Below are 12,266 nucleotides of genomic sequence, written 5' to 3' on the forward strand. Positions count from 1 at the left end.
CACAGTGTGGGTATAATGTGTGTAGTGATGTCGCAGTGTGGGTATAATGTGTGTAGGGATGTCACAGTGTGGGTATAATGTGTGTAGTGATGTCACAGTGGGGGTATAATATGTGTAGTGATGTCACAGTGGGGGTATAATGTGTGTAGTGATGTCACAGTGTGGGTATAATGTGTGTAGTGATGTCGCAGTGTGGGTATAATGTGTGTAGTGATGTCGCAGTGTGGGTATAATGTGTGTAGGGATGTCGCAGTGTGGGTATAATGTGTGTAGGGATGTCGCAGTGTGGGTATAATGTGTGTAGTGATGTCGCAGTGTGGGTATAATGTGTGTAGGGATGTCGCAGTGTGGGTATAATGTGTGTAGGGATGTCGCAGTGTGGGTATAATGTGTGTAGTGATGTCGCAGTGTGGGTATAATGTGTGTAGTGATGTCACAGTGTGGGTATAATGTGTGTAGTGATGTCACAGTGTGGGTATAATGTGTGTAGTGATGTCGCAGTGTGGGTATAATGTGTGTAGGGATGTCGCAGTGTGTGTATAATGTGTGTAGGGATGTCGCAGTGTGGGTATAATGCGTGTAGTGATGTCGCAGTGTGGGTATAATGCGTGTAGTGATGTCGCAGTGTGGGTATAATGCGTGTAGTGATGTCACAGTGTGGGTATAATGTGTGTAGGGATGTCGCAGTGTGGGTATAATGTGTGTAGGGATGTCGCAGTGTGGGTATAATGTGTGTAGTGATGTCGCAGTGTGGGTATAATGCGTGTAGTGATGTCGCAGTGTGGGTATAATGTGTGTAGTGATGTCGCAGTGTGGGTATAATGTGTGTAGGGATGTCGCAGCGTGGGCATAACGTGTGTAGGGATGTCGCAGCGTGGGTATAATGTGTGTAGTGATGTCGCAGCGTGGGTATAATGCGTGTAGTGATGTCGCAGTGTGGGTATAATGTGTGTAGGGATGTCGCAGTGTGGGTATAATGTGTGTAGGGATGTCGCAGTGTGGGTATAATGCGTGTAGGGATGTCGCAGTGTGGGTATAATGCGTGTAGTGATGTCGCAGTGTGGGTATAATGCGTGTAGTGATGTCGCAGTGTGGGTATAATGCGTGTAGTGATGTCGCAGTGTGGGTATAATGTGTGTAGGGATGTCGCAGTGTGGGTATAATGTGTGTAGGGATGTCGCAGTGTGGGTATAATGTGTGTAGGGATGTCGCAGTGTGGGTATAATGTGTGTAGGGATGTCGCAGTGTGGGTATAATGTGTGTAGGGATGTCGCAGTGTGGGTATAAAGTGTGTAGGGATGTCGCAGTGTGGGTATAATGTGTGTAGGGATGTCGCAGCGTGGGTATAACGTGTGTAGGGATGTCGCAGCGTGGGTATAACGTGTGTAGGGATGTCGCAGCTAATGGATCTGAACCACAGTGACATCACAGTGCATTGATGATTAAGGATGAACAAATCATCCGAAGTCGATTTGTATTAAACTTCATTCTAATACTGTACGGAGCAGGAGCTCAGGTTCGGTTCCAAGGTACCACTTGGAACCGAACCCGATTTCGGGAAATGTTTTTTTTACAGTGTAAATCAATTTCTGAAGTTATTATGCGAAGACCCGGGAGACTTCGCGAAGTAATAACTTAGGCTCATCTGAGCCAATACATTCTAATACTGTATGGAACACTCGCTCCGTTCAGTATTTGAAACAAAGTTTTATGCAAATCGATTTCGGCTGTTTCATCCGAAGTCGATTCGCTCATCTCTAATGATAAACAGAACATCGTAGTATAGGAATATTGTACCAAGTGATGTCACAGGAGAGGGATTAAGTCAGGGAACGTAGAAAACGGATGATGCCGTAGCTAAAGGATAGGGGCCACAATGATTACACCAGGATAATACACAATGTGATGTCACAGTACATAGAAATGACACCATAGTGCAATGCACAGTAGAGATGAAATATGACATCTTAATAGAAGAATAATGTGATGTCACAGTAGAGAGATAATAGATATGATATCATAATAGAAGAATGTGATGTCACAGTAGAGAGATAATAGATATGATATCATAATAGAAGAATAATGTGATGTCACAGTAGAGAGATAATAGATATGATATCATAATAGAAGAATGTGATGTCACAGTAGAGATGAAATGTATGACCTCTTAATAGAAGAATAATGTGATGTCACAGTACAGAGATAATACATATGACACCATACTGCAATTCTAAGGTTACTTTCACCTCTGCGATTTTGTATTCCGTTTTTCAGATCCGGCGGAGCGTTCCAAAACTGGAGTAAAACCGGTTCAGTTAATGCTCTAGGATGCATCTGTTCCATTAGGATGCGGTTGTATTAAATCAAAATTGAATAAACCAGATCTGGCATTAAAATAACTAAGTCAGTGGGTGACGGATCAGTTTTTCTTTTTGGTTTTCCAGATCCGAAAAACCCGTATCTAGCACTTTTGACTTACATTGTTTTTGGTGCCAGATCCAGTTTCACAAGCCGACCTTTTGCTAGAACTAATGCATCCTGAATGGATTTTTCTCTATTCAGAATGCATGGTGACAAAACTGAAGCGTTTTGCTCCGGTTTGGAGTTCCTCTGCCAGATCTTCATGCCTGGAATCCAAAATCTCGGATGTGAAAGTAGCCTAATACGCAGTGTTATATCACAGTACAAAGATCTAACATGAAAGAAAAAGTCAAAGAACGTCAAACATAAATTATTTATATCATCGTAAAATAATAAGTTCCATATCACACAGAAGGTTCTGGGTGGACTACAGGGTGCGGCAGCTGGTTCTTTTTGGAAACCGCAGTGCTTTTATGGCAGGATTTCTCATGTTAGGGCATTGATAAAACTACTAGTTGTATGGCTGCCATCATTGTCTGTTACATCTTTTCCTATGTTTCCCCTGCAGCTTTTTATATTTGTTTTTACATTTTTTATTTTTTGTAGGCTGGTACGCAGACTTTCAATCGAGCCATGTTGTTTAATGTTGGGTTTAAAGAAGCCATGAAGGATCGAAACTGGGATTGTCTCATCTTCCATGATGTGGATCACATTCCTGAAAGCGACAGAAATTACTACGGATGTGGGGAAATGCCACGTCACTTTGCTGCAAAACTTGACAAATACATGTACATGTAAGTAGCGATATTGCTCAGATCCAACTCTCAGCACCGACCAGCGGCAATTTCATGAAACTGGAACATCCCGTTCAGGCTCGGCTCACATCACATTTGAGCTTCCCATCCACACTATACATTGGGAGGATATGTGCTGGTATATAGGCACGTCTAGGCTAATGTTACCCAGCTATGCTACAAAAAAGACCACTGTGTGGTGTAAGAATGAAGAAACCTCCCCCAAATCCTTTGCTCCTTTTGATGTAAAGAGACGCCCGGGCAGCTGTGTACACACCGGCATACAGGGGACGGCGCATGTTTTGCATAGTGTATACAAGCTCACTAGTCAAATAATGTCATTTTGGATGGAAGACCCCCTGAGCTAATAGTAATTGCTCAGCTCCCTGTTTGTGGATATTCGCTGTGACTATATTGTGAGAACAAAGGTTTCACATCATTTGTAGCTTCACTTATGGCTGCTCCTCGAGCAGCTTTCTTCTACACTACCAGTGAGAGAAGAATGAAGGACGGTAAATGTCCTGGGCTGGACGTCCGGTACCAAGACGACAGCTGATGAAGAACATGTAGAATCCCTGGACCATGGTTTACCACCTAGCTGTGAAAAAAAAATCTATTCATTTATTAATAAATGGCAATTTATATGCAACTTAGGCTCCATTCACATCACGTACAGGAGAGCCATTCTTCCTTATGTGTTTTTAGATCAAACCCATGGACAGAGAGGATGCCGTTTCTGGGAGAAAGAAGCCATGTTTTTCTAATACTGTGCAACCCCTTTAAAGGGGTTTTCTGCACTTCTGGGAAAAAAATAAATAAATTTGAAGCTCAGACTGCTGTACCTGTTGGAAAAACCATACTCTTGTGATCCCCGCCATTCAGTTGTGGTCCGTTGGGTCCCTCGCTTTTTCCTGCGGTCTCCCAGTCCCCGTCCTGTAAACCTCTGGACGGACGAGGTCATGTGTTCTGCTTCATTCAATGACTTGCTATGGGGGACATGTCACCGCTGAGGCCAGTCATTGACTGCAGGGGCGCACACGACCTCATCAGTCCGGAGGTTTACAGAACAGGGAGCTGGTGGGGAGCAGGCGAGTCCTGTTTGTTTTTTTTGTTTTTTTTCCCCCTTTTTGGTCGTTATGACCAATGCCATGAGATAAAGTCACTAGACAGCACTGTTTTGAAGCACATAGACTGCTATTAAGACGTCTTCAATTAGACCGTAAGCTTCTAGATGTCAAAATGTATGCAATATTTGATATTCGCCTGGACAAGGCTGAAGTACCTCAGCTCAGGCCCACAGAGAAGAAGGCTTGAACCTGACAAAATGGGAAAAAATAGCAGCAATTGTGACTCCTTGTACTTGGGTGAACTGAGCTTTCATGTTTGACGTTGCACCCAAACGTCAAAAAAAAGAGATTATTTATTTACTGATCTGCAAATCCGATGGGATTACTACTCCGCCCTTCATCTACAGTGCATGTACTCGTATGAAACATGCTAAGAAGCTTCTAACCAAATATGTTTTGCATGAGATGTCATGTGAGCCGTCACTACCTTCTGGATCAGCTGGCCTAAGGCTCCATTCACACGTCCGAAAATGGGTCCGCATCCGGCTGTGGACCCATTCATTCTCTATGGGGACGGAATGGATGCGGACAGCACACAGTGTGCTGTCAGCATCCTCATTTGCGGAGCGCGGCCCCGATCTTCCAGTCCGCCGCACCACAAAAGATAGAACATGCGGGTGCTATTCTTCTTGCCCTATGGGAAAAAAAATGGAGTCAGGTGAAATAGCTGGTGGACCGCCATATCCATACATTGAAGTGTATCTTAACTCATCCATTGCCTCCGCTATAGGCACACAGTCATATTCATCATGATATTGGTGACTTACTCTCAGGATAGATCCTCAATATCTGATCGGTGGAGGTCCGTCTCCCAGCGCCCCCAGGGGCTGCGGTGCTCATGTAAGCACTGCTTTCTCTTGCACTATGTCTGGATTATAGCGATGGTGCAGGGTAAGTACAGCTTCCTCTGCCATTCAAGTGAATGGAAAGAACAGCTGTAATCGCCCTGCACTGCTGCTATAATATGTATAGAGGGTGCAGCGCTCGCAGCCCCTTCAAACAGCTGATCGGCAGTATGTTAGCAGCTCTGTTGCTCCTTTAATTGTAGGTGCAGCACTGAAGTCAACGGAGGATCACACATCATAACTGTAAGGGTCCATTTACACGTCTAAGTGTTTTGCGGATCCGCAAAACAAGGACACCTGCATTGTGCGGACCGCACATCACAGACACTATAATAGAAAATGTCTTTTCTGGTCTGCAATTGCAAACAATAGGACATGTTCTATTTTTTTCATTGCGGATCCCGAAAAAACGCATCCCGAAAATGCGGATTCACATCTGTTCCAGCCCCATTGAAAGTGAATGGGTCCGCAAATTGCGGAAGGAATGCGGACCCAAATTACGGACGTGTGAATGGACCCTAATAAACATGAGCCGAAGTGCCCCAGCGCTCAGTGCAGTGCCATCAGATAAGGGGTTCAAGAACTGCATGTGCACCGCTGATATCTTCTGACATTCCCTCTAATACTATTCATACCAGAATGAAGAAAAACTAGAAACTTAATGGCATTACAGGGTTGTGACCTGTCCTCTTGATAGATCCACAGGATCTGATTGCTGGGGGTCAGACTCCTGGAACCCCTGCTGATCAGCTGATGGAAAGGGTTGCAGCTCTCACACGTAATTCAGCCTCTTCCTCTGTCTGTGATGTCCTGTCCGTCAGTCACATGGCCCATTCAAGTGAATAGGATTGCTGCAATACCAAGCACAGCCACTATACCTGGTATGGCGCTATGCTCGTCGTACATTGAAGAGGCTGCATCCAAATGCCATGGCCCCTTCAAGCAGCTGATCGGCAGGGGTGCCACGAGTTGGACCTCCACCAATTTGATATTGATGACCCATCCTGAGCATATGTAAGTCTCGGACAACAGTTTTATTACAGTATATTAGATAATAATAAATGATAATACATTTATAACAATAATATAATAAAATTTCACCTGACGTATTAAATTAAGTCAAAATGATGTTTTCCCTTCTTGGTTAAGATGTCCCGTTACCTCTTAAAGGGGTTGTCTAGGATTAAGTGAATGGGGATGAGCTGCAGTTCCGGACATAGCCCATGGACAAGGGTGGCACTGTTTCTGCAAAACAGCAGAACCTCTCTTCATTACTGGACAACCCCTTTAATGCCACCATTAACTCCCAGATTACCACAGACCAGTGAAATGTGAAGGAGAACCTGCACACTTCATATGGATTTCCACATCGGTCATACCATGCATGTGGTTGCCATTTGTCCCCTTCCCTTTCATGTGGTGGTAAGATGCCAGCACCTGTTCTGTTAGCTGGGTAGAAAGTTCCATCCTTGCAGAGTCTAGGCCATGATACCGCTCAGTAACAAGGCTTCTCTCCTCTTCTAGTCTACCATACAACGAGTTCTTTGGCGGTGTAAGTGGTTTGACTGTGGAGCAATATAGGAAGATCAATGGATTTCCAAATGCGTTCTGGGGCTGGGGAGGCGAAGATGACGATTTATGGAACAGGTGAGTGCACTGTTACAAGGGCGACAACGGACAAGGGCATTTCTACAAGAACATAGCTTTGTCTTGCCACAGGCAAGTTCTTGCTTTCCACAAAATTGCCGGTTATGGCATCCTGCATTCTGTCAGTGTACTCATTAAAATGGGGTTATTACTATATCCATAATTGTATCCGGAAGTAGTTTTCATATCAACGTAATAGGAAATTGCTGCATTTTTGTAGAAATGTGCAGAGAATACATTGCGGTTAATCTCCTGCTGATCTGTTCTCTTTTTTGGCTGAGGTCAGCGTGGTTTAGAAACCGTTTTCAGACAGGACAAGGGGGGAGGCTCCTGGTGCAGCTCCTGGGACACCTAGAGAGGACTTTCTTATAGATTACTCAGTTTTAAATGGGATATGAGACAAAATAGCAGTGTTCCTCAACCAGTGGCTCTCCGGCTGTTGCAGAACTACAACTCGCATGGTGACCTGACAGACTGGAGCTGTCTGGGCGCAATAGGACTTGTAGTTATGCCACTGCGGGAGAGCCAGGTTGGGGAGTAATTCAACATGGAGGAGGAGGTAAGGAGAGGATTTGTTGGAATATTTTTCACGTTTTGAGGATGCAGTAACTTCAGCTTTAATGAATCATGGCTCTGTGGCTGAGCTCCAGTTTGAACCCCAGTCTTATCCGTTCCAGCCCCTCGTACATGAAGGTCTAGTACTGTACTTACAAAATGAGTGATTTAGTCAAAGAATCAGTTATTTGAGCTGCTAACTCTCCACGTGGATCATGAAGAATTTTACTTTCCTCTGAGGTTGAACTAAGAATTGGTCACAAGTGCTGCTTATGGTGCCCTATGTCTGGTGACCAGAAAGCCACAGGGAGTTGGTTTTCATCACCGCTCCCTGTTCTGTAACAGGAATATCCAATATAATAGTCATTGCACTTGACCCTCTTTTATCTGCCATCAATTTTGGTGCAGGGTGGTGTCACAGCCAACTTTCCCCTACACCAGGTTATGAATATGAATCTGTTAGCGGATTTGTTTATTTGATTTTCTTTCTTATTTCAGGGTGCATTATGCTGGCTTCAATGTCTCTAGACCAGAAGGAGACCTAGGAAAATACAAGTCAATTCCTCACCATCATAGAGGGGAGGTGCAGTTCTTAGGCCGGTAAGTATCATTAGAGTTATTGCTCACCTAAAGTGACTGTCCACCTTTCAACACAGTTTTTTTTTTTTTATTCATTTATTTTGAATAGAACCAGTTTTTATGTGACAGATAGAAAGTGTAAATGCCGTTACAGTTTATTTTTAATACAGTAATAGTGTAGGGACGGGGATGTTAAACATTTTTGTAATATAGTTTATTAGGGAAAGATGTTTCTTTGTACTAGAAAACGGGGTGTAAAGAGTCTTCTTAGCAAAGCTCTAACCGATTGTGCTAAGGAGTGTCTGTCTTCCACCTTCAGCATTCTACTGAGCGCTGAAGATGCCTGTGTGTAACCAGTCAGATAGGCAGGGTGATAGTTAAGGCACATGTACATAGACAGGGACTAGGATGGTGATAAGAGGTGGCAGGAAGTCTCTACATGTTACACACAGACATCTTCAGCGCTCAGTAGAACTGAAGACTTAGCACAATCGGTTAGAGCTTTGCTAAGAAGACTCTTTACACCCTGTTTTCTAGTACAAAGAAACACCTTTCCCTTATAAAGTATGTTAGAAAAATGCTTAAAGGGGTTGGCCACTATATAAGTACTTTCCACTAAATAGTGGGAGGTAGGGTAAAAAAGAGTTTCCTTATATACGTTATAAAAAAAAAATCTGAATGGTAATGTTTTTATAATGAGCCCCGCCCCCTCTCAGCCCCGCTCTGCGTGCAGCCAGTTCGTCCATGGCTGCATGCGACATGGAGGAGCTTGCAGCCTCTGCTTTATGCGCATGCGCCGGGCACAGTTCATAGCAGCGCTTCAGAGCGCTGCTCTGTTACAGCTGAAAAGGGGTTAATTAGTGCGCAGGCGCGATATGATTAGTGCGTATTAGTGCGCCGCCCAGCGAAGTGAATATTGATGAGCTGGGCGGCGCTTCAAACGGCAGTTGGGGCGAGGCTGGCTGGGCGCAAGTTGAGATGAAACGCCGCCCCTTGGGCAGATTGAACACGATTCAAGCAGGTTATAAAACTTCATTTTACTGTATTTATAAGGTGGACAGGGGGGATACTTAGATGATTCTAATACACTTTATAAGACCTGTACTGTCTCATATATATATATATATATATATATATATACCTACCTAAATATGCTTTTTGGGCCTGTCAGTGTCCCTTTAATCCCGGAGGGCCCTAACACAGAGACTGGCAAAGCTCCACTGTCAGATGGAGGATAACCCAGACCAGCTGAGACTGCTGGCTGGGTTTTATATCCCTAACCAAAACCCGGCCTTGAACGTGGGGAACAGCCACCCACCCTGCACTTTGGCTGCTCCCAGTAAGAGCCGGTTTGTTTTTTTACCACTTTTTTTGTTTTTACTGGACTGTGCAGGATACAAGAACATGCTGTGTTTTTTGTATCCTTTTTTTTCTTTCTTCTAACGTATACGTCAAACGGAGGTATAAAACGTGATTTGAACCCCCCCTAACATGCCTGTCCCTTCACAATATTACAAATAACGACCTTCACCCCTAAAACCAACTATTTGTAGAGGCTGCAGGCCGGCTAGAATTATAGTTTTATTTTGGCTAGTACGTTTTATAGAAATGAAGCTCCGAGCACTGTAAAGCGGTGTAATGAAATTAATTGGTACAGATATACCATCAGATAGAGGGTTGCGCTATTGTACATCTAGCTGGTGCTTCCTTTTAATACCGCAATCTTGAGTTTGGAGGCTGATTAGTCAGTATTATGGCACCTGCTAGCATCTACAGTACAGGGTGGGCCATTTATATGGATACACCTTAATAAAATGGGAATGGTTGGTGATATTAACTTCCTGTTTGTGGCACATTAGTATATGTGAGGGGGGAAACTTTTCAAGATGGGTGGTGACCATGGTGGCCATTTTGAAGTTGGCCATTTTGAATCTAACTTTTGTTTTTTCAATAGGAAGAGGGTCATTTGACACATCAAACTTATTGGGAATTTCACAAGAAAAACAATGATGTGCTTGGTTTTAACGTAACTTTATTCTTTCATGAGTTATTTACAAGTTTCTGACCACTTACAAAATGTGTTCAATGTGCTGCCCATTGTGTTGGATTGTCAATGCAACCCTCTTCTCCCACTCTTCACACACTGATAGCAACACCGCAGGAGAAATGCTAGCACAGGCTTCCAGTATCCGTAGTTTCAGGTGCTGCACATCTCGTATCATCTGAAGGCAATCGTCTATGCTGTGAAGATACGAGATGTGCACCAGCACCTGAAACTACGGATACTGGAAGCCTGTGCTAGCATTTCTCCTGCGGTGTTGCTATCAGTGTGTGAAGAGTGGGAGAAGAGGGTTGCATTGACAATCCAACACAATGGGCAGCACATTGAACACATTTTGTAAGTTGTCAGAAACTTGTAAATAACTCATGAAAGAATAAAGTTACGTTAAAACCAAGCACATCATTGGTTTTTCTTGTGAAATTCCCAATAAGTTTGTGTCAAATGACCCTCTTCCTATTGAAAAAACAAAAGTTGGATTCAAAATGGCTGACTTCAAAATGGCCGCCATGGTCACCACCCATCTTGAAAAGTTTCCCCCCTCACATATACTAATGTGCCACAAACAGGAAGTTAATATCACCAACCATTCCCATTTTATTAAAGTGTATCCATATAAATGGCCATTTATGCATGAGGTCAGTATGGTAATAAAGCCTGGTATAAGCAGTTTCCAAATAGCTTTTCCATGATAATGGTGGCTTAGTGGTTAGAACTGGTGCCCTGCCGTACTGGGGTCCTGGGTTCATATCCAAGTAACAACATCTGCATCTGAAATAGGTCAGCGCTGTATAAGCAAGAGAAATAATTCTATTACAGGTATCAGATAACAACCTCTCTTTCCTGCCCCGAACAGGTACAAATTGCTGCGATATTCTAAAGAACGTCAGTTCCTTGATGGATTAAATAATTTAATATATGCTCCAAACATCGTAATAGACAAGCTGTATAAAAACATCACCGTTAATCTAGTGCCAGAGCTGGCTCCAGTGAAAGACTATTAATGGAGGGGCAGAGGAGGAGGCTCGCTGTCCGAAATCAAAGTGATGCCTACCAGAGCAGCAGGAAAGCTGTCGGGGTGGACCAGCTCCAGCGGACTGCTAGTGACTGATAACTAATTCCAATTCTCTGAATGTGTGACCATACATACATCCGAAGCCAGCAGCTGCTAGATCAATGTTTACAGCAGAAGACTGCTCATAATAAAAGCCTTGTCTCACCAAACTCTCGACATTTTCACCGCTCAATCCACTGTGCAGTGATTTTGATTTTTCGTTCAAGAACACAATTCTTTATCAGATTTGCACCAATCGACTGCTTCTTGTAGTTCCTTTTTTTTTTTTTTTTTTTTTTTTGGACGGTTTTAAATTTTTTTTATTTTTTTTTGTATTCCACAGGTGTACATGTTTCTGTATATTTATAATTTTGAGTTGTGTACATACATTGGTTATATTTGTGTGTGTATATATGTGTAGATACATTTATGTATACACACATGGATTGATGGAAAGTTATTCCAACGTTTTTAATGACTCCTCTTTTACACCTTTGCATGTCTTTATTGTATAACTGTACTATTATTATTATTATTATTAATTTTTTTTTTAATACAGACTTGTCTTCATTTGCATGAAAAAGAACATGTAAATATTAGAATTTAAAAAAAGCATTATGTAATATTGAGGGACATGTTTCTAATAATGGCCAGCTATGACTGTAAACTGTTATAATGGTTTGTGAGCTTAAGGCCTTCTAGACAAGTCTGCTATGGCGGGTTCAACGTTTCCCGGATTGTTGTCTCTGCCGCTAAGAGAAAATAGGACCTGTGACGGGTTTATCGAATGCAGCCTTGGCCACCGTGGGGCGGAATGTACAGTTAATCCCGCTATCTTTTTGTAGTTGTATGATTTATTCTATGGCATCTTGTATAATAGATCATAAAAAGCTACATATCATAACATACATACAGGTTGTCAAACTATCTGTACCAACTGTGTTCAATGTCAGGGAGCCGATGCCAAGAATAATTATTTTTTTTATTTTTTTTGTGATTGATGTGTTTTTAGGTTGCTAATTTATTTTAAGGGTTTTTATACTGTATATTTTTATTTGCAGCACATGACTTTGTGTGAAACTCCGAATGAGCCAAAATATGCTGTTCTTTAAGGAATGACATATTGTATTGGTGACGTTTTTCTAGAAGTACGATCTTGCTCACATTGCTCCAGAGAATACTGTTGTGTTTTTTTTTTTAGGATTTTATTCTCCATTTCTCGGAGGTAAATGAGTTTTGTTTGTA

At 42.7% G+C, this 12,266-nt stretch overlaps 1 protein-coding gene across 1 annotated transcript in view; it reads left to right on the forward strand.

Annotated features, from left to right (window-relative positions):
- B4GALT6 (beta-1,4-galactosyltransferase 6) overlaps positions 1–11,633 on the forward strand; it is an 88,975-nt gene extending 77,342 nt beyond the window's left edge. Inside the window, exons 6-9 of the mRNA XM_040432847.1 lie at positions 2,968–3,155; positions 6,652–6,774; positions 7,828–7,929; positions 10,824–11,633. Of these exons, the coding sequence (XP_040288781.1) occupies positions 2,968–3,155; positions 6,652–6,774; positions 7,828–7,929; positions 10,824–10,971 (561 nt within the window). The 3' untranslated portion in view covers positions 10,972–11,633. The remainder of the gene's footprint in view (positions 1–2,967; positions 3,156–6,651; positions 6,775–7,827; positions 7,930–10,823) is intronic.
- Positions 11,634–12,266: the final 633 nt, after the last annotated feature.

The sequence above is a fragment of the Bufo bufo genome, chromosome 5 (genome assembly GCF_905171765.1).
Source record: "Bufo bufo chromosome 5, aBufBuf1.1, whole genome shotgun sequence".
In the NCBI taxonomy this organism is placed as follows: Eukaryota; Metazoa; Chordata; class Amphibia; order Anura; family Bufonidae; genus Bufo; species Bufo bufo.